Source organism: Procambarus clarkii, chromosome 56 (genome assembly GCF_040958095.1).
Source record: "Procambarus clarkii isolate CNS0578487 chromosome 56, FALCON_Pclarkii_2.0, whole genome shotgun sequence".
NCBI lineage: Eukaryota > Metazoa > Arthropoda > Malacostraca > Decapoda > Cambaridae > Procambarus > Procambarus clarkii.
In genome coordinates, this window is record NC_091205.1 from 19,607,695 (window position 1) to 19,631,066 (window position 23,372).

At 48.2% G+C, this 23,372-nt stretch overlaps 2 protein-coding genes across 7 annotated transcripts in view; one reads left to right on the forward strand and one right to left on the reverse strand.

Annotated features, from left to right (window-relative positions):
• The window catches only part of LOC123770855 (agrin), a 419,139-nt gene that overhangs the window by 317,103 nt on the left and 78,664 nt on the right, over nucleotides 1-23,372 (reverse strand). The window lies entirely within an intron of this gene.
• LOC138353193 (feeding circuit activating peptides-like) lies at nucleotides 7,210-8,343 on the forward strand. Its single transcript, XM_069306070.1, has one exon. The coding sequence runs from the start codon at nucleotides 7,210-7,212 to the stop codon at nucleotides 8,341-8,343; it is 1,134 nt and encodes a 377-aa protein (XP_069162171.1).

Consider the following 23,372-nt stretch of genomic DNA (forward strand, 5'->3'; position numbering starts at 1 on the left):
TCAGTAATTAGTGGCAAATAAGTAGAATGAACTAAGGGACGCAGTATTATAAGAGACGGTATTGCACCAGAATACCAAAATCTTATGGGTGTAGCCCAGGAGCTAGATCTCCCCTTATAGTCATGACTAGGTAAATGCAAGCACGCACACGCACACTCCCCCCTCCCACCCCTCCACCACATACACAGGCATCCTGACGAAGGAGATCAGGAACCTCTGAATTATTCCTCTCCCGTCAGCCTCTCCTCCCAACTCGTCCTCTTAAAAATAACGTCGCTTTTCGCTGGTATGCGCGCTATGGCCAAAAGTGGACGTAACTTGAAATGAAATCGACTCACAAAAGTGACGTACTGTCCCGTTTTCTGTTTGAGTCGTCCGGCCTACTCGGAAAGGTTAGGAGAGAGGACACTTTCAATTAACATTTTTCATACAAATTTGAAACTTTATGAGAATTACTCGACCAGGGCACCAAGACATCTTCAAGGATGTAGCTTCCCTTAACACAACACCGTCGCGTTGCTTGGGTTACCTGTCAAGACCCGAGGTCTGGTCCTCATAGATGTTGTTGTTGTTAAAGATTCGCTACCTGGAACAAAGTTCCAAGCAGCACGGGCTATGGTGAGCCCGTAGAGCTCCTCATAGAGTGGTGATGCACTCACGATACACACACACCTCACCTATCATGTGTCCGGTGATACACACAAGAAATACACTGTCATCTCCAAGATACACACACATACACCTCACCAATCACGTGTACGGAAAGCTAGTATTTATCATATCGTGGAATTTGATTGCATCTAATTGCTTTAAAAAGATAAATTAAACTATTAATTTAGAGCAAAATAAAATACTTTGCAAGTACAGCAACAAATTTTAATATAACAGCAAACGAGTACAGCAAATAAATATTTGTGCAAATACAACAAGAGCAAAATTATAAAATATAATACAGGAAATTGCAGGTCTATTGACCCATACGATACAGCTCGTATTTAGATCAGCCTAAACTCATTCTTATGTATGTTGAAAATCAACATAGATCAACATAAACATTCAGAAACATATCCTGAAGCAGTATATGTACAAAAGCGAAGCAAATATATATATATATATATATATATATATATATATATATATATATATATATATATATATATATATATATATATATATCAGTTGCATATTGTCCTGGGGACCATTCAGGCTTGTTCGCATATATATATATATATATATATATATATATATATATATATATATATATATATATATATATATATATATATATATATATATATATATATAAGACTTTTTACATTCTTGTCCAATACAAGTTAACTTTTAGATGACCAGATGCATCAAATGAAAGAAATTCTGTCTATTTGTACCTGAATCAGCTTGGAATTGATCCCGGATCCGTGGATTACGAATCCCAAACGCTGTCCGCTTGGCCATGAAACCTGGTGTATATGTGTGCATACTCAACACTCCTGATGTAATACCGTTCATCAGTATTCAAGAGTGGTTGGCCAAATCCACAGAACACAGAACCACAACACTCCTCCGGCCGGTGAAGCTGTGTTTACTCTCTCACTGGGATCTACATCGTCGTTCCAACCACATTCCTACGCTGGGGCAAGAGTTCCCACGCTGGGGCAAGAGTTCCCACGCTGGAGCAAGAGTTCCCACGCTGGGGCAAGAGTTCCCACGCTGGGGCAAGAGTTCCCGCGCTGGGGCAAGAGTTCCCACGCTGGGGCAAGAGTTCCCACGCTGGAGCAAGAGTTCCCACGCTGGGGCAAGAGTTCCCACGCTGGGGCAAGAGTTCCCACGCTGGGGCATGAGTTCCCACGCTGGGGCAAGAGTTCCCACGCTGGGGCAAGAGTTCCCACGCTGGAGCAAGAGTTCCCACGCTGGGGCAAGAGTTCTCACGCTGGGGCAAGAGTTCCCACGCTGGGGCAAGAGTTCTCACGCTTCACCCACCACATTTCCAGGCCAGATCATGTGTTCTCACTCCACAGTACAGCTGTAGCAGCTGTAGCGTCAGTAGCAGCAGCGTCAGTAGCAGCTCCGTCAGTAGCAGATGGTGGCAGTTTGGCCGCGGCGCATGTAACAAGCCTCGCATTAGCGGCTGCACAGGCTGGATGAAATGACTTCGGAACGACGGAGTGAATTTGAACACTCCATTTGCAATGAATGTGATTGGAGAGAGAGAGAGAGAGCGAGAGAGAGAGAGAGAGAGAGAGAGAGAGAGAGAGAGAGAGAGAGAGAGAGAGAGAGAGAGAGAGAGAGAGAGAGAGAGAGAGAGAGAGAGAGAGAGAGAGAGAGAGAGAGAGAGAGAGAGAGAGAGAGAGAGAGAGACGGGTCGTTGAGAGGAAGGAAAGCCCCTCACTGGATTTTGTGAGGGGAGTGTCTAGGAGGGGAGAGACTCATTCAGGCAAATGAGAGAGTGGTATTCCATGCCAAGAGGAACGTGGCTTTGTGAAGACTGATCCATCAGAGGGAACACACACTCGGGGGACACCAAGACTGACCCCTTAGAGGGGACACCAAGACTGACCCCTTAGAGGGGACACCAAGACTGACCCCTTAGAGGGGACACCAAGACTGACCCCTTAGAGGGGACACCAAGACTGACCCCTTAGACGGGACACCAAGACTGACCCCTTAGAGGGGACACCAAGACTGACCCCTTAGAGGGGACACCAAGACTGACCCCTTAGAGGGGACACCAAGACTGACCCCTTAGAGAGGGAACAAACACCCTCTCAGGATGCAAAATATAGTTGTTTTATGCTGTAATTTCTACATAATGCCACTAAACACCTGCAATTACCACACAATCAATTACCACACAATCAACTACCACACAATCAACTACCACACAATCAACTACCACACAATCAACTACCACACAATCAACTACCACACAATCAACTACCACACAAAATCAAACCCTCACATAACTCAAAGCCTTCATGTATTACACAAATGGTTAGTGCTGGTGTTTGACATCTGTCCTCTAAGCTCAGCGGAGCTCATTGCAGAGAGCAAACACCTGCTATAAAGCCAATATTGGGGTTGTTGCTCAAACTATCCTCTACAGTCAACACCGTCCTAATCGTCACCCCGGCAGGTGTTGGCACTGCATCTTACAATACCTGTGCTGAAGTATACGTAGACCAAAACACCCGAGGGAGTGTCTCAGGTGTTTTTTTTCTAAACACAGCCACGGATAAAGTGTCAAATTCACCAAATAAACATACTATTAGTTACTTATTTAAAACACCAGATCCTTCACCCTGTGATCTCAAATTTGGGAGGCAGCAGGAGAGGCAGCATAGAGGCAGCAGGTAGAGGCAGCAGGAGAGGCAGCAGAAGAGGCAGCAGAAGCTGCAGGAGAGGCAGCATAGAGGCAGCAGGAGAGGCAGTAGGTAGAGGCAGTAGGTAGAGGCAGTAGGTAGAGGCAGCAGGAGAGGCAGCAGGAGAGGCAGCAGGTAGAGGCAGCAGGAGAGGCAGCAGAAGAGGCAGCAGTGTGTAGATACAAGTGTCTGGACCATGGCCGGATATACACCAGTGTGGACATACCAGGGCATAGATTAAGGCCCCATATATGTAGTACTAACACAGATCCAAAGGATATTTTTATTTCCTGTTATTCCCTATGTCAACAGCCAGGGCAAGGGGGGAACTTGACTCCACTTGTGCCATGATAAACACGACCTGGTGCCTGGTGGCTTCAGCTGCTCTGCGATAGAACCGACCAAATTTCCAAGGATTTGTTTCTACGATGAAGAGAAAGTTCTCACGCGATGCGAGATCTCATAGTTCGAGATCAGCTCTGCCAGCACACACACACACACACACACACACACACACACACACACACACACACACACACACACACACACACACACACACACACACACACACCGTTCGTAAAATAGTGTCCCACACCACGAATACACTCAATAAAACTTTACACCTCACCACTATACGCCCCTCAACACACCCACCAACACCGCCTCCCACACCGTCAGGAAGGGAGGGGCATTGGGCCCCACCGTCCGGAAGGGGGAGCATGGGGGCCCCACCTTCAGGAACGGGGAACATGGGGCCCTCCGTCAGACAACCTGCAGAAGGGGGAACATAATCCCTCCAGCCTACCGATCTTCACTCCCCATTCCATCACAGACACCCGATCCCAGAGCCCACCTGACACCGATCGAGCCCGTTCGTATCCCAGTCTGGCTCTACGCCGCAGTATTCACCAGAAGTAAATTGCCGACTTTTATGCTCATCAAAATGCAAAAAATCCACCTGGGGAGGAAGAGGGAGGGGAGGGGGGAGCTGGGGGAGGGGGGGGGGAGAGAGCTGGGGGAAGGGGGGGGAGAGAGCTGGGGGAGGGGGGGAGAGAGCTGGGGAAGGGATGGGGGAAACAGCTGGGGGGGAGGAATTCGAGCAAAATTCTCTAGACTGCAATACACCACCTTTTTCATATACCCAGGGAGCGGCGCCTCTGAGAGTGAGAGTGAGAGTGAGAGAGAGAGAGCGAGAGAGAGAGAGAGAGAGAGAGAGAGAGAGAGAGAGAGAGAGAGAGAGAGAGAGAGAGAGAGAGAGAGAGAGAGAGAGAGAGAGAGAGAGAGAGAGAGAGAGCGGCTGTGTAGTGAGGCAGAGGGAATATCTCTCACAGGCAAGTCTATGCATAAAACTGAAGCTGGCGACAGACCCGCGCATCTTACTGCCATTTACGATTGCCTCGAACCGATAAACCGGAGGATTCCGCTTTTATCGTCCGGATTACTCATATAAATTACACCATTTATATTATCACGTCCGATCCCTTCCTGCTCACATACCGATTATATGAAGTAATCCGGTTCTTCGTTCTCCAGAAGAACTGGAAACATTGAAGGAGATCGGATAAAATAATTTTTTGTTTTATTTCGGGTAAAGTGACTGCCAGATAAGAGAGGCATTCGGAGAGTACTGGAGCAGTCACGTCTTGCCGAGGGAGCAATTGGGGCAGAAAATGGTGTGTGGGGGGTCGGTCCGGGGGTGGATTGGTGGGTCTGGGGGGTGGATTGGTGGGTCTGGGGGGTGGGATGGGGTGGGGGTGGGGGGGGCAAAGGGCTGATAGGAAGAGGCTATTGCACACAGTTACACACACACACACAGCGCTGGTAGCTGAATGGACAGCACGTTGGACACGTAATCCCATGGTCCGGGTTCGATTCCCTGCGCCGGCGAGAAACAAAATGGGCAGTTTTTCACCCTGATGCCCCTGCTACCTAGCAGTAAATATGTGCCTGGGAATTAGACAGCTGTGAAGGGCTGCTTCCTGGGTGCGTTTGTGGGGGGGGGGGAATTACTTAGTAGTTAGTAACAGTTGATTGAGAGTTGAGAGGCGGGACCAAAGAGCCAGAGCTCAACCCCCACAAGCACCACTAGGTGAGTACACACACCAGGACACAATAAGCAACTTGTACCTCAAGGTAAAAACCTTTCTTGAGAGCTAGTCAACACAATGTTTATTCCTTGACATTGTTTCCTTTTATGCATCCGAGGCGGTGGGCCCCGGGGTGAGTGTTGCTTGCTCTCCTACACTGTGGTGTATTGTGGTGTTGCTTGTTCTCCTACACTGTGTTGTATTGTGGTGTTGCTCTCCTACACTGTGGTGTATTGTGGTGTTGCTTGTTCTCCTACACTGTGTTGTATTGTGGTGTTGCTCTCCTACACTGTGGTGTATTGTGGTGTTGCTTGTTCTCCTACACTGTGTTGTATTGTGGTGTTGTTCTCCTACACTGTGGTGTATTGTGGTGTTGCTTGTTCTCCTACACTGTGTTGTATTGTGGTGTTGCTTGTTCTCCTACACTGTGTTGTATTGTGGTGTTGTTCTCCTACACTGTGGTGTATTGTGGTGTTGCTCTCCTACACTGTGTTGTATTGTGGTGTATTCTCACACTCGAAACAATCTGTACTTGTGTGCTAGGAGGCATACACATGGAGAAGTATACTACTATGCCCCAATCTCTCCTCTCACAAGCCTCCTCTTCTTTCCTCTCCCTGTGTACTGAGTTTATCATCACTACTTCTCTTCCTCCAGGTATACCTACTTCAGTACAATATCTGCAGTCTCTCTCTCTCTCTCTCTCTCTCTCTCTCTCTCTCTCTCTCTCTCTCTCTCTCTCTCTCTCTCTCTCTCTCTCTCTCTCTCTCTCTCTCTCTCTCTCTCTCTGTAGGTTATTCACATTCGGTTAAATCTATGCAAGGAGGTGACCCACTTCTGCCCTTCCATTCACCTCATTCCTAATGAGCAGTTGATGGATTGGACACATCTTAGCTTGTTCAATGTGAATTTTATCACTAATCGTACGGAAGCCTAGTTTCAGGAAGGGAAAAAAGAGAGAGAGAGAGAGAGAGAGAGAGAGAGAGAGAGAGAGAGAGAGAGAGAGAGAGAGAGAGAGAGAGAGAGAGAGAGAGAGAGAGAGAGAGAGAGAGAGAGAGAGAGAGAGAGAGAGAGAGAGGCTGAGGCTATGATAGATAATTTACTCCACCAGTAAAATAAATAGTGTGTAGTAAGGGCAGACCATCAAGGCAGCAGCGGCCATCACGCCCCCCAATAACCGTCCACTCACTGCCCCCCCCCCTCCCCCCCCCCCCCCCCCGGTGGGAACACCAGGCCGGATGAGGCCAGACAGAATCTAGCCGGATGGAGCGAGGAAGAACCCAGCAGGATGAAGCGATATAGAACGCAGCCGGATGGAGAGAGAGAGAGAGAGAGAGAGAGAGAGAGAGAGAGAGAGAGACTTTCTCCCACATCAGTTTTCACTAAACAATAGCGCAAGTTTACACACTAACTACCCTTGAAGTGCAATAGGGTCAGCCTACCATCACTCCTTTACAATCGCCCCATCAACACCCGTAACAATCCACCGGGAAGCTATATACCATCCACACTACACAACAATCACATAACCAGTGAAATTTCAGATGAAATATTGTAGCGTTTCGATAATGCTTTAGGGGGGAATACAAATCTATATGTTCATATTAAGACAATAAATCCTTGCAAATAAATCAATAGAATGGATTCCAAAAATAAGAGGCTATGAAGTTGATGGGGTTGGATTAGTTTGAGTGCATATAAATAGGCGCAGCCTTGTACGGGCCAACAGGAACTGCATCGCATGGGACAAGAGGAGCTTGTACATGGGACAAGAGGAGCTTGTACATGGGACAAGAGGAGCTTGTACATGGGACAAGAGGAGCTTGTACATGGGACAAGAGGAGCTTGTACATGGTACAAGAGGAGCTTGTACATGGGACAAGAGAAGCTTGTACATGGTACAAGAGGAGCTTGTACATGGGACAAGAGGAGCTTGTACATGGTACAAGAGGAGCTTGTACATGGGACAAGAGGAGCTTGTACATGGTACAAGAGGAGCTTGTACATGGGACAAGAGGAGCGTGTACATGGTACAAGAGGAGCTTGTACATGGTACAAGAGGAGCTTGTACATGGGACAAGAGGAGCTTGTACATGGTACAAGAGGAGCTTGTACATGGGACAAGAGGAGCTTGTACATGGGACAAGAGGAGCTTGTACATGGGACAAGAGGAGCTTGTACATGGGACAAGAGGAGCTTGTACATGGGACAAGAGGAGCTTGTACATGGTACAAGAGGAGCTTGTACATGGGACAAGAGAAGCTTGTACATGGTACAAGAGGAGCTTGTACATGGGACAAGAGGAGCTTGTACATGGTACAAGAGGAGCTTGTACATGGGACAAGAGGAGCTTGTACATGGTACAAGAGGAGCTTGTACATGGGACAAGAGGAGCGTGTACATGGTACAAGAGGAGCTTGTACATGGTACAAGAGGAGCTTGTACATGGGACAAGAGGAGCTTGTACATGGTACAAGAGGAGCTTGTACATGGGACAAGAGGAGCTTGTACATGGGACAAGAGGAGCTTGTACATGGGACAAGAGGAGCTTGTACATGGGACAAGAGGAGCTTGTACATGGTACAAGAGGAGCTTGTACATGGGACAAGAGGAGCTTGTACATGGTACAAGAGGAGCTTGTACATGGGACAAGAGGAGCTTGTACATGGGACAAGAGGAGCTTGTACATGGTACAAGAGGAGCTTGTACATGGGACAAGAGGAGCTTGTACATGGGACAAGAGGAGCTTGTACATGGTACAAGAGGAGCGTGTACATGGTACAAGAGGAGCTTGTACATGGGACAAGAGGAGCTTGTACATGGTACAAGAGGAGCTTGTACATGGTACAAGTGTTGATCTGGTTACCGTATCCATTGTTCACCAACACCTATGTTAATCTTGCAAACTCCCTACTCACGTTGCTCCATTCAGAGCAGTGGGGTATAAGGGCTTGTGGGAGTATAAGCGTTCAGAACACTGGCTTTGTATCTTTGGGGGTACTCACCCCTGCCGTTTTGGTATAATACTATGTTTGTAGGCTTAGTATATACGCTGGTGCTTAGGGATGCTCCTGTTTTTGTTATTAGTACATTCAGGAAAGGCAGACTGATATTTTCACTATTTTCATTGGGTGAATCGGAGTCCTAACTCACTCACTCTCTCTCTAAATGTTTAGATCGATTAGAAACCGCAACACCTCCAATAAAATTATATTACAAATCAACCATTCACAGTGAACCTAAAAAAGAAGAAAGAATAATGAAAGAAATAATCCATAAAGGAGTCAAAAACATAACTCCTAACCAAAACATAGACCTAATCATATAAAGGACGCCCCTTTATAGCAGTCAAGCGTTGTATACATGTACACTTGCCCCCACGAAGGATGTAACCTTCAATCTAAGTACATAGGTATGACGTCGACCAAGCTGACGAGGCGTTTGACCTGTCATCTTCAATCCGGTGCCCCTCAAAATCCCATGAGACAAGCCCATGACATCACCCTAACAAGAGAAATCTTGAATACAAATACTGCCAATATTGAGAAAATTCAAGATGTTAGAAGATTAACATTTTTGAAGCCATGGTAGATATACCTGTTGCTATGACTTGTTAGCTACCTGTTGTCATGGCTTGTTAGCTACCTGTTGCCATGGCTTGTTAGCTTCCTGTTGCCATGGCTTGCTAGCTACCTGTTGTCATGGCTTGCTAGCTACCTGTTGTCATGGCTTGCTAGCTACCTGTTGACATGGCTTGCTAGCTGCCTGTTGACATGGCTTGTTAGCTACCTGTTGCCATGGCTTGTTAGCTTCGTGTTGCCATGGCTTGCTAGCTACCTGTTGTCATGGCTTGCTAGCTGCCTGTTGACATGGCTTGCTAGCTACCTATTGTCATGGCTTGCTAGCTACCTTTTGCCATGGCTTGCTAGCTAACTATTGCCACGGCTTGCTAGCTACCTGTTGCCATGGCTTGCTAGCTACCTGTTGCCATGGCTTGCTAGCTACCTGTTGTCACGGCTTGCTAGCTACCTGGAGAACAAGAGACAACGGGCTCACCATAGCCCGTGCTACTTGGAAATTTTTGTTCCAAGTAACGAATCTTAAACAACAACAACAACCTTGAGAGCCAGTCTCTCTCTCTCACTCTTAAGTGCTCTTGGCTGACCTTAGCCTCGGGGCCTCGTAGCCTGGTGGATAGCGCGCAGGACTCGTAATTCTGTGGCGCGGGTTCGATTCCCGCACGAGGCAGAAACAAATGGGCAAAGTTTCTTTCACCCTGAATGCCCCTGTTACCTAGCAGTAAAATAGGTGCCTGGGTGTTAGTCAGCTGTCACGGGCTGCTTCCTGGGGGTGGAGGCCTGGTCGAGGACCGGGCCGCGGGGACACTAAAGCCCTGAAATCATCTCAAGATAACCTCAAGAAGATAGCGTCCTGCAACGCTGTCTGCCTTCAGACAACGTCGTATGCTGGATGCTGAGGTATGGTAGCTGTCATCAGCGCCACTAGTATACTCTTGTATAAAACTTTCATTGACTTATTTGATTTGTTATATAATAATAGTCAAGTATTCTCCGGCGCCATATTTGTTCATTAATATTTCAATAAATTGTTTGTTATGTGATGATTTTCATTTGTTGCAACAAAAACACTGCAAGGGCCAATAGCAGCATTTTTTGTTTGTTTGTGTGATGGAGAGTCATACCATTTTGGTTCAGTATAGCTGCGGTACCACAACCCATCACAACCTGATGTAGCACATAAATATGGCGCTTACTTAATATTTTTCACATTAGGGTGTGTGCTTTCTTGCGTCAAAAAGTGTTGGTTGCCCCTGTCGGTTTCACAAATCAACAACTCTGTTACCGAACCAGTATTTACCCAAGTCTTTCCTAAATCTAAACTTATCCAATTATCCATGTCATTTATTATTGACTTGCTGAGCGCATCAGTGTTCACCCACGCAACATTATCTGTCGGTTGAAATGGTTTCATTATACCTGGATATTATATATGTCGATGAGTGACAAATATTAATTGAGTTTAGGACTTAGGGACTAATCCACGAGGGTGGGATAATCTCTGTATTATGTCCATGCAGGTCGGCGTTCAATCCCCGACCGTCCAAGTGGTTGGGCATCATTCCTTTCCACCGTCCTATCCCAAATCCTTATCCTGACCCCTTCCTAGTGCTATATAGTCTTAATGGCTTGGCGCTTTCTCCCTGATAGTTCCTTCCTTCCTTCTGTATCATGTCACACGTGACCTGTCATACAGGACAGCCATTGGCAGACATTGTCTTGTCATTTGTCTGCTGATTCCCCCAGTCCCAAACTTTGTATGTCGCTGACATCACCTTCAATCTGCTGATTAAACCGCTTATACCCTGAAGTGCCTTGTTGGTTACCTTGAAGACTGTCACCATGTGTCTCCGGGTCCCCCAAGATGCTTCAGCAAAATAGTGTGTGTTTGGTGTTCGTAATTCGTCACCTTAAACGTATGGTTTTAATTGACATTTTGATGCCTACTGTTTTTTTTTCCCCTAAATTCTATCGTTATATAGCAAAAACATCAAGATAGGAACAAAGACACCCACAAATAAATGGCATATATAAGAGGGAGGGAGGGACGCCCCGGAGGGTGAACCCTGACCAGGGGGACACCCTGACCAAGGGACACCCTGACCAGGGGGACACCCTGACCAAGGGACACCCTGACCAGGGGGACACCCTGACCAGGGGGACACCCTGACCAAGGGACACCCTGACCAAGGGACACCCTGACCAAGGGACACCCTGACCAAGGGACACCCTGACCAAGGGACACCCTGACCAGGGGGACACCCTGACCAGGGGGACACCCTGACCAAGGGACACCCTGACCAAGGGACACCCTGACCAAGGGACACCCTGACCAGGGGGACACCCTGACCAAGGGACACCCTGACCAGGGGGACACCCTGACCAAGGGACACCCTGACCAAGGGACACCCTGACCAGGGGGACACCCTGACCAAGGGACACCCTGACCAAGGGACACCCTGACCAAGGGACACCCTGACCAAGGGACACCCTGACCAAGGGACACCCTGACCAGGGGGACACCCTGACCAAGGGACACCCTGACCAAGGGACACCCTGACCAAGGGACACCCTGACCAAGGGACACCCTGACCAAGGGACACCCTGACCAGGGGGACACCCTGACCAGGGGGACACCCTGACCAAGGGACACCCTGACCAAGGGACACCCTGACCAAGGGACACCCTGACCAAGGGACACCCTGACCAAGGGACACCCTGACCAGGGGGACACCCTGACCAGGGGGACACCCTGACCAAGGGACACCCTGACCAGGGGGACACCCTGACCAGGGGGACACCCTGACCAGGGGGACACCCTGACCAGGGGGACACCCTGACCAGGGGGACACCCTGACCAGGGGGACACCCTGACCAGGGGGACACCCTGACCAGGGGGACACCCTGACCAGGGGGACACCCTGACCAGGGGGACACCCTGACCAAGGGACACCCTGACCAAGGGACACCCTGACCAAGGGACACCCTGACCAAGGGACACCCTGACCAGGGGGACACCCTGACCAGGGGGACACCCTGACCAGGGGGACACCCTGACCAGGGGGACACCCTGACCAGGGGGACACCCTGACCAGGGGGACACCCTGACCAGGGGGACACCCTGACCAGGGGGACACCCTGACCAGGGGGACACCCTGACCAGGGGGACACCCTGACCAAGGGACACCCTGACCAAGGGACACCCTGACCAAGGGACACCCTGACCAGGGGGACACCCTGACCAAGGGACACCCTGACCAGGGGGACACCCTAACATCTCCCCCATAACACACCATTTCTTATTAATCAAAGGCACGTCGGACCTCATCAGAATTTGTAATCAAGTAAATTTACGCGCGGTGGAGACAGAGGAAAGCGCAATAACGTATAAGGCAAACGAGGCCACAGAGCTGAGAAGGAAGAAAGGAAGGAGGAGAGAGGAGATAGGGGAGAGCTTGAGAGAGGAGATAGGGGAGAGCTTGAGAGAGGAGAGGGAGGAGAACATGTGAGAGACGAGGAGAGAGAACCTGGGCACCAGGAGAGGGTGAATGTTGCACTCTCTCTCACTCTCAATCTTCACAGGAACGAGTTCCCGCTAATAGCGAGGACTCTTTGAAGGAGACCCTGGACAGTTGCAGGAGACCTTGGACAGTTGCAGGAGACCCCGGACAGTTGCAGGAGACCTTGGACAGTTGCAGGAGACCCTGGACAGTGGCAGGAGACCCTGGACAGTTGCAGGAGACCCCGGACAGTTGCAGGAGACCTTGGACAGTTGCAGGAGAACCCGGACAGTTGCAGGAGACCCTGGACAGCTGCAGGAGACCCTGGACAGTTGCAGGAGACCCTGGACAGTTGCAGGAGATCCTGGACAGTTGCAGGAGACCCTGGACAGTTGGAGGAGACCCTGGACAGTTGGAGGATATCCTGGACAGTTGCAGTAGACCTTGGACAGTTGTAGGATATCCTGGACAGTTGTAGGAGACCCTGGACAGTTGTAGGATATCCTGGACAGTTGCAGGAGACCTTGGACAGTTGCAGGAGACCTTGGACAGTTGCAGGAGACCCCGGACAGTTGCAGGAAACCCCAGACAGTTGCAGGAGACCCTGGACAGTTGGAGGATATCCTGGACAGTTGCAGGAGACCTTGGACAGTTGTAGGATATCCTGGACAGTTGCAGGAGACCCTGGACAGTTGTAGGATATCCTGGACAGTTGCAGGAGACCCCGGACAGTTGCAGGAGACCCCAGACAGTTGTAGGAGACCCCGGACAGTTGCAGGAGACCCCGGACAGTTGCAGGAGACCCCAGACAGTTGCAGGAGACCCCGGACAGTTGCAGGAGACCCTGGACAGTTGCAGGAGACCCTGGACAGTTGCAGGAGACCCCGGACAGTTGCAGGAGACCCCGGACAGTTGCAGGAGACCCCGGACAGTTGCAGGAGACCCTGGACAGTTGCAGGAGACCCCGGACAGTTGCAGGAGACCCCGGACAGTTGCAGGAGACCCTGGACAGTTGCAGGAGACCCCGGACAGGAGGACTAAAGGCTAAGCAGTAACATAGACGACCCGTCACGAACAAGTGCATATCGTGCGCCCACTCACACAATATTTTTTGTTTGTTTCCATGGACATCAATCGCCGGCCGCTGCCTTAAAGCTGCTCACCTCCGCCGGACAGCTTACCTGTGCTTGTTTGTTCTATTAAAGCTGATCACTTAAGCTTAGAGGCGGTAGGTATCCGCTTGCAACATAGCCAGACCTCCCTAGGCCTCCCTAGGCCTCCCTATACCTGTCTCTTGCATAATATCTACAAGTCTCCAGCTGCGTCTAAGTGGCATAAAAAATTGAAGTAGGCCTACACAAGAAACAAACCCACCAGGGCCGTGACGAGGATTCGAACCTACGTCCGAAAGCATCCCAGACGCTGCCTTAATCGACTGAGCTACGACATTTGTTCATTTGATACATAAAGCTATTGTGATTTCTGTGTGTAATGAAGTTTTAGGCCTACACAACTTTTTATTTCTTCATGTGGTTTCAGCGAGCTCCATATTATAGACTTCAGACAAGGTTTCAGCAGTAAGACTCAGCGCCAACATGTACAATACAACGACATATATCATAATTATGTTTGATATGAAAATGTAACTAATAACACTAAGTTAAAAACCCAATCAAAAGAAGAATATCATTGCCAAAGAGGATTACTATATCTCGAGATGAAAAGTCTATGGGAACAGAGCTCATTCTCGATATTATTATTATTATTATTAGATATATTCATTTTAATTTACTAATTATGTTGCGATATAATCTTGGGACCTTGTATTGAAAATGGTTAGGTTGTTCAAGACTGTGTCGTAATTACTTAAGGGTAGTTACTCGGATGAGAGCTACGCTCGTGGTGTCCCGTCTTCCCAGCACTCTTTGTCATATAACACTTTGAAACTACTGACGGGTTTAGCCTCCACGACCTTCTCACTTAACTTGTTCCAACCGTCTACCACTCTGCAAAAGAAAACTTTCTAATATTTTGTTCGGCACCTTTGTTTCCTTAGCTTGAATCTGAGTCTTCTTGTTCGTGAAGATGCTGGTTTCAGGAATTCCTCTTTGTCAATTTGGTCGATTCCTGGTAGTATTTTGTATGTGGTGATCATATCACCTCTTTTTATTCTATCTTCTAGTTTTGGCATGTTTAACGCCTCTAGTCTCTCCTCGTAACTCTTGTTTTTCATTTCCAGAAGTAATTTTGTAGAATACCTTTGCACTTTTTCCAGTTTATTGATGTGCTTCTTGAAATGTGGGTACCATACAACTGCTGCATATATTCCAATTTTGGTCTCACAAAAGTCATGAAGTTTCTTTACATTTCACAATACATATAAAAGAAAGTCTGAAGTTGGAAAGCGACGCAGACGCTCCTCTCACAATGTTCTTTATGTGTTCCTCTGGCGACAGCCTACTAGCCAAAACCACCCATAGGTCTCCTTCTTTATTAGAGTTCTGTAATTCACTTCCACATAATTTGTAAGCTGCGTGTGGCCTATTTTCTCCGATTCCACATTCCATAACATGGCATTTATTCACACTGAATTCCATTTGCCACTTGTTACTCAAAGTACTTATTTTATCTACATCAGTTTGAAGGGCATTGCACTCGTCTGCGTCTCCTATCTTCCCCAGTATCTTAGCATCATCCACAAACATGTTCACATAATTCTGTATTCCTTCTGGTAGATCGTTTATGTAGACGATGAACATTACTGGTGCAAGAACTGAACCCTGCGGTACTCCGCTGGTAACACTCCTCCACTCAGATACATTGTAGGAGACCTTAGACAGTTGCAGGAGACCCCGGACAGTTGCAGGAGACCCCGGACAGTTGCAGGAGACCCCGGACAGTTGCAGGAGACCTCGGACAGTTGCAGGAGACCCCGGACAGTGGCAGGAGACCCTGGACAGTTGCAGGAGACCCCGGACAGTTGCAGGAGACCCCGGACAGTTGCAGGAGACCTCGGACAGTTGCAGGAGACCCCGGACAGTTGCAGGAGACCCTGGACAGTTGCAGGAGACCCCGGGCAGTTGCAGGAGACCCTGGACAGTTGGAGGAGACCCTGGACAGTTGGAGGATATCCTGGACAGTTGCAGGAGACCTTGGACAGTTGTAGGATATCCTGGACAGTTGCAGGAGACCCTGGACAGTTGTAGGATATCCTGGACAGTTGCAGGAGACCTTGGACAGTTGCAGGAGACCTTGGACAGTTGCAGGAGACCCCGGACAGTTGCAGGAGACCCCAGACAGTTGCAGGAGACCCTGGACAGTTGGAGGAGACCCTGGACAGTTGGAGGATATCCTGGACAGTTGCAGGAGACCTTGGACAGTTGTAGGATATCCTGGACAGTTGCAGGAGACCCTGAACAGTTGGAGGAGACCCTGGACAGTTGGAGGAGACCCTGGACAGTTGCAGGAGACCCTGGACAGTTGCAGGAGACCCCGGACAGTTGCAGGAGACCCCGGACAGTTGCAGGAGACCCCGGACAGTTGCAGGAGACCCCGGACAGTTGCAGGAGACCCCGGACAGTTGCAGGAGACCCTGGACAGTTGCAGGAGACCCCGGACAGTTGCAGGAGACCCTGGACAGTTGCAGGAGACCCTGGACAGTTGCAGGAGACCCTGAACAGTTGCAGGAGACCCTGGACAGTTGCAGGAGACCCTGGACAGTTGCAGGAGACCCGGACAGTTGCAGGAGACCCCGGACAGTTGCAGGAGACCCCGGACAGTTGCAGGAGACCCCGGACAGTTGCAGGAGACCCCGGACAGTTGCAGGAGACCCTGGACACTTGCAGACCTTGGACAGTCGCAGTAGCTGGTAGCCTCTGATTAGAGGCCTCCAGACATCCTGTAGATTCAGTGGAATCCCAGGTTGTATAATCTTTTTTTTCAGGTCGTGGTGCAGGGGTAAGGTGAGCGGCTGGGAATACCGAAATCGCTGGTTCGAGTCACCTCGTTGTTCCAATTGATTTTCTCGTTATCACCAACATTACTGCCACTGTCACTGTTAGGCCAACCCGTCCTCTTACAAAGAACGTCGCTTTTCGCTCGTATGCGTTACATAAGGCCAATAATTGTCGTACTAGAAAATGGAAGCGGCTGGCGAAAGTGACGTGCTGTCCCGTTTTCTGTTTTGGGTCCTCTGGCAGGTTAGGAGACGACACTTTATATTAACAGTTTACAGGATCAGGATTTAAGATGGGACGGAGGGTTATCTTGAGGTTATCTTGAGATGATTTCGGGGCTTAGCGTCCCCGCGGTCCGGTCCTCGACCAGGCCTCCTTTTTGTTATACATCCCCCAGGAAGCAATTCGTAGCAGCTGTCAAACTCCCAGGTACCTAATTACTACTAGATAAACAGGTGCATCAGGATGAAAGAAACTCTGCCAATTTGTTTCCACCTCCGCTGGGGATCAAACCCGGAACCTCAGGACTACGAATCCCGAGCGCTGTCCACTCAGCTATCAGGCCCCCCCAGGAAGGAATGGTGCCCAACCACTTGTGGACGGTCGGGGATTGATCCCGGACCTGCATGAAGCGATCGAGACCGTCGTTCTACCGTCCATCCCAAAGAGAAAGAAAAATCAAACCGGAGAACGTAAAAAATTTCGATTCAGAGTTTCAAACAAGGCATTTACCACCACCTGAACTGCCAGCGATAAAATATGACCCCCAAACATTTTTGTGGTTTTGATGGAAAATCAACAAGTGAATTATTTCCTAAAACGCTTTAGGCTTTAGGGAGGGAGGGAGGGAAGTGGTGAGGGAGGGAAGTGGTGAGGGAGGGAAGGAGGGAGGGAAGTAGTGAGGGAAGTGGTGAGGGAGGGAAGTGGTGAGGGAGGGAAGGAGGGAGGGAAGTAGTGAGGGAAGTGGTGAGGGAGGGAAGTGGTGAGGGAGGGAAGGAGGGAGGGAAGTAGTGAGGGAGGGAAGGAGGGAGGGAAGTGGTGAGGGAGGGAAGGAGGGAGGGAGGGAAGGAGGGAGGGAAGAAGGGAGGGAAGAAGGGAGGGAAGTGGTGAGGGAGGGAAGGAAGGAGGGAGGGAAGAAGGGAGGGAAGTGGTGAGGGAGGGAAGGAGGGAGGGAAGTAGTGAGGGAGGGAAGTGGTGAGGGAGGGAAGGAGGGAAGGAAGTAGTGAGGGAGGGAAGTGGTGAGGGAGGGAAGTGGTGAGGGAGGGAAGGAGGGAGGGAAGTAGTGAGGGAGGGAAGTGGTGAGGGAGGGAAGGAGGGAAGGAAGTAGTGAGGGAGGGAAGTGGTGAGGGAGGGAAGTGGTGAGGGAGGGAAGGAGAGAGAGAAGAAGGGAGGGAAGTGGTGAGGGAGGGAAGTGGTGAGGGAGGGAAGGAGAGAGAGATAGAGATTGAGGGAGTCAGAGAGGGAGGAACAAGGAATGAGAGGAGGCAGGCCAAAGCCACAAATAAATAAATAACAAAGCCTTCAAACATAACCAAAGTAGTAGTATACGAACACTAAAATGGTTCAAGGTGAACCCGATTAAGAAGGACCCACCCTGACGTCACGCTGGCGAATGACGTCACGCTGGCGAATGAAGGCACGCTGGCGAATGACGTCACGCTGGCGAATGACGTCACGCTGGCCGGTAAAAATTAATACATTTTCATAGTAATATTTTTTCCTCTAGGACGGCGAGAAACTGATAAAAATGTGAAAATGTGAATATTTGTATATTTGCCTCTGATTATGGTCTACACTGTGTGAAGGGCTACACTGTGTGAAGGGCTACACTGTGTGAAGGGCTACACTGTGGTGAAGGGCTACACTGTGGTGAAGGGCTACACTGTGTGAAGGGCTACACTGTGTGAAGGGCTACACTGTGTGAAGGGCTACACTGCCTGTGCCAAGTAAGTCCACTACGGGCTCACCATAGCCCGTGCTACTTGCCCCGCTCCTGTGCCAGGTAAGTCCACTACGGGCTCACCATAGCCCGTGCTACTTGCCCCGCTCCTGTGCCAGGTAAGTCCACTACGGGCTCACCATAGCCCGTGCTACTTGCCCCGCTCCTGTGCCAGGTAAGTCCACTACGGGCTCACCATAGCCCGTGCTACTTGCCCCGCTCCTGTGCCAGGTAAGTCCACTACGGGCTCACCATAGCCCGTGCTACTTACCCCGCTCCTGTGCCAGGTAAGTCCACTACGGGCTCACCATAGCCCGTGCTACTTGCCCCGCTCCTGTGCCAGGTAAGTCCACTACGGGCTCACCATAGCCCGTGCTACTTGCAACTTTTGGTTACCAGGAGCTGAATCTAAAACATCAAACACAGCCCTTATGAACCTCGGCTTTTCTCATTCGGGGTCTTTTTTTGTCTTTTGAGTCTTTTTTTTACTCTTTGTTTTTGTTATGAATGAACAACGCTTGCCATACGATTCCCAACTGATGACGTTCGAACTTTTATCGAACAGTGCTTTTTTGGTCACGTTCTCTGTTCGAATCCCGCCTCTTTAACTGCTTCACCCGTGTACAACACATAACAAATAACTGTCAACAGTACCTAGACTGTTAACTGAAGCTTAACTTAACTTAAGCTTAACCTTGTATGTTAACTTAAGCCTTAACATACAATTCTGTTATATAGTAATTTTTGTTTATATTAGACAAAAGACCGATTCTGAATAATGTTTAAATTAAAGAATGCGCCTTGGCCGCCGCCTGAACGAACCTAGGGACGGGCTTACATGTTAACAACTGCCAACAGAACCTATCTTGAGACTACCTTCAGATGGTCCCGGGGATCAATGCCCTAGCGGCACGGTTTCATAATCTAACCTTCCAAAACTCGAATATATAATTCAAATTTATATTCAAGAAAATGTCGATTTTTGAATGGTTAAAACTAATGATTGCGTCTTTGAAGTGGGCAGGCACTTGGACAAGCACAGCCTGAGGGCGGGGTTCGAAGACACTCTAAGAGAGAATTAAAGAACTAAAAGGCCTTATATAGAGCCTTTTACCGCCTTCTTTTGTTTCTCTACACCTGCGCTCTTAGTCTCATTCAGAAGCTTTTGTTTACATAAACAAAACGCAACATGTATCTCTGTACCGCGGGCTTGTGTCCAGTCCTGTTTATACCGTGGCACCTCCTGCTGTGTGTTCACTATTTGTGTTTGTAGAATCGAGCCTCTAGCTCTTGGACTCCCATCTTTACAACTGTCCGTTGGCTAATGTACTGACTCCTGGCCTACTTTTCCCTGCTATCATAGGAAAAATATGTCGGGAGTCAATATGTGTGTGTGTGAGTGTGTGTGTGTGTGTGTGTGTGTGTGTGTGTGTGTGTGTGTGTGTGTGTGTGTGTGTGTGTGTGTGTGTGTGTGTGTGTGTGTGTGTGTGTGTGTATAGAGTAAGTGGCTGCCATAGTGGCACTCGGAGTGCCACAGTGGCACTCTGGCTGCCTGAGTAAGCAGTTCTCAAGCAGCCTCACCTGAGAGTAATCTGAAGTTTTCCAGAGTGTAGTGTACCCAAGTTGGGGCTTCATTCCAAAGTTGGAGCAGCTTGTCTGACCGTCTGTCGCCGCCCAGCAGACAAACTTTGTACCATGACTCCGGACTTGGGTGAAGTCTGCGCCCCGGGACACTAGCGGCAGAGCAATCCCCTTCTCAGAAGCTGCTCGTCCAAGCTGTATAAGACCAGCTCACCCAATCCCCTTCTCATGTGCTCGCCCAAGCTGCGACTGACCTCAAAAACCCATTTGTCAATTATAACATATATACTGTCTAACCAAAAGCTATATTTCCTGGCATATAAATACTAATTTATAGTATAATTTCGTGTACAGTTTGACACAGGATTGGTTTGGTTAGGTATTTGGGGTCTGTTTTATAGTTATTGACACGGGAATGGAGTAGTTAATGAGGTGTGATTTGCAGACATGAAATGCAGCTCATCCTCCTGTTTCGGTTCTACAGGGAAATAGCAGTTAGGTTATATAGACTACGTCTAGGTTACAGATGCAACTGGGAGATTGGTGAACCCAGAGAGAGTGCATCTTCTGCCAAACTGTCACAGAAAAACCATTACTTCACTATCTCCTGGAATGTGAAGCAGCCAACGACCTTAGAAGAGCTTTAAGAGTCCCTGAATCTTGCAGTAACCACCCTGAAGCCATCAACACTGCCACTCTTCTGGTCAAAAAAGGTGTCCAGCAGCGGGAGACCCTCATAAATACTGTCCAGCGTATCCTCCCACGCGATAGCCGCCACATAGTAAGGACTGACAGTTTAAATGCGACCTCAGCACACAGTACACATTCAGTCCAAAAAATCGACCACTTACGGGCTATTCATGCCCGTGCCACCTCTTGGGTAGCCTAACCTTCATTAATCAATCTTTTTTTGGTAGTACTTATAGGAAAGATGAACACCGTAGTTCACATATATCGACGTACAACACAATTAGAAAGTAGAAATCGGTACTATTGAATTTGGACAAACCGAAACACGATTTTCTACTTAGGTTGTGAAGACTAACCTAACCTTCTTAGGCCTAATACACGTCATCTGAGGCCTAATATTACATATATTTTCATATAGCACTAATATAATTCATATAGCACTAATATAATATAGCACGATTTTCTACTTATGTTGTGAAGACAAACTACCCTAACCTAACCTACCTAGGCCTACTACACGCCATCTGAGGCCTAATATAGCACATATATGCGTGCTATAGGCCTAGGAATATTTCAATTAGTTTTTTTAGCTTGATTTTTGTCGGACTCTATAAAGTGAATAGTATACAATTCGACTATCTAATGGCTTAGTACGTCAATGTTTGTACTATGGCGCACATAGTTACAAAACCTACTATCTAAATAGGAAGATGGGTTGAGGGGGGGGGGGAATAGCGAAGCAATGTGAAAGAAAATTTCTAACGTATTCAGCTGTAAGTTACGTGTATAGTATAGTGACTATATACGTGTATAATATAGTGACTATATACGTGTATAATATAGTGACTATATACGTGTATAATATAGTGACTATATACGTGTATAGTATAGTGACTATATACGTGTATAATATAGTGACTATATACGTGTATAATATAGTGACTATATACGTGTATAATATAGTGACTATATACGTGTATAATATAGTGACTATATACGTGTATAGTATAGTGACTATATACGTGTATAATATAGTGACTATATACGTGTATAATATAGTGACTATATACGTGTATAATATAGTGACTATATACGTGTAGAGTATAGTGACTATATACGTGTATAATATAGTGACTATATACATGTATAATATACATATACACGTATACATACACTATACGTGTATACACTACATGTATAGTGACTTTCATTCATGGAGAAAGAAAACGGCAGCTGGATTAACAAGAATTTAACCAATGTTTACGTACCGATAAAATAAAATAGCAGAGACAAAAATATATATATTAACTTATATGAACTATATTAATTATTAAGGCTTAATATAGTACATATAAAGCACATAGTTGCCGCTTAATAGCGCTCATTGTTGCCGACAGGAAACCTGTACTTACGCTTATTGAAGTTCCTAAACCTTCCTCATAATACAACACTCGTGTATCTATTTTATTGCAGGGTGAACATAGGCATGAGGTGAAAGGAAACCTGCCCAATCGTTTACGCCCTGCCCGGGGATTGAACCTGGGGATCACTCGCTTGCGACGACGCAGAACACTATGCCACAGAGCCAGGATAATCAGGCTGAAAATGTCTCAAATCCCAGCTTTCGACCCTTATATCCCAGCTCATAGTTCTTATATCCCAGCTCATGGTTCGTATATCCCAGCTCATAGTTCGTATATCCCAGCTCAAAGTCCTTATATCCCAGCTCATAGTTCTAATATCCCAGCTCATAGTTCTTATATCCCAGCTCATAGTCCTTATATCCCAGCTCATAGTTCTTATATCCCAGCTCATAGTTCTTATATCCCAGCTCATAGTCCTTATATCCCAGCTCATAGTTCTTATATCCCACCTCCTGGTCCTTATATCCCAGCTCCTGGTCCTTATATCCCAGCTCATAGTCCTTATATCCCAGCTCCTGGTCCTTATATCCCAGCTCCTGGTCCTTATATCCCAGCTCATAATCCTTATATCCCAGCTCCTGGTCCTTATATCCCAGCTCCTGGTCCTTATATCCCAGCTCATAGTCTTTATATCCCAGCTCCTGGTCCTTATATCCCAGCTCCTGGTCCTTATATCCCAGCTCCTGGTCCTTATATCCCAGCTCCTGGTCCTTATATCCCAGCTCATAGTCCTTATATCCCAGCTCCTGGTCCTTATATCCCAGCTCCTGGTCCTTATATCCCAGCTCCTGGTCCTTATATCCCAGCTCCTAGTCCTTATATCCCAGCTCCTGATCCTTATATCCCAGCTCCTGGTCCTTATATCCCAGCTCATAGTCCTTATATCCCAGCTCCTGGTCCTTATATCCCAGCTCCTGGTCCTTATATCCCAGCTCCTGGTCCTTATATCCCAGCTCCTGGTCCTTATATCCTTTCCAAGTGGTATATGGGTATACTGGCTTAGCTGTTTCTCCTCATAATTATCTTCCTCACCCTCCTGGGTGCGGACAGGTAAACACAGCCAGACTATTCTAAATGGATGAGGGGGGGGGAGGATCATGCCTAGCGGGCATGGATGAAAGTTGATCAAGCGGATGGATGCTGAGGACGCTGGTGGATGCTGAGGACGCTGGAGGATGCTGAGGACGCTGGAGGATGCTGAGGACGCTGGAGGATGCTGAGGACGCTGGAGGATGCTGAGGACGCTGGTGGATGCTGA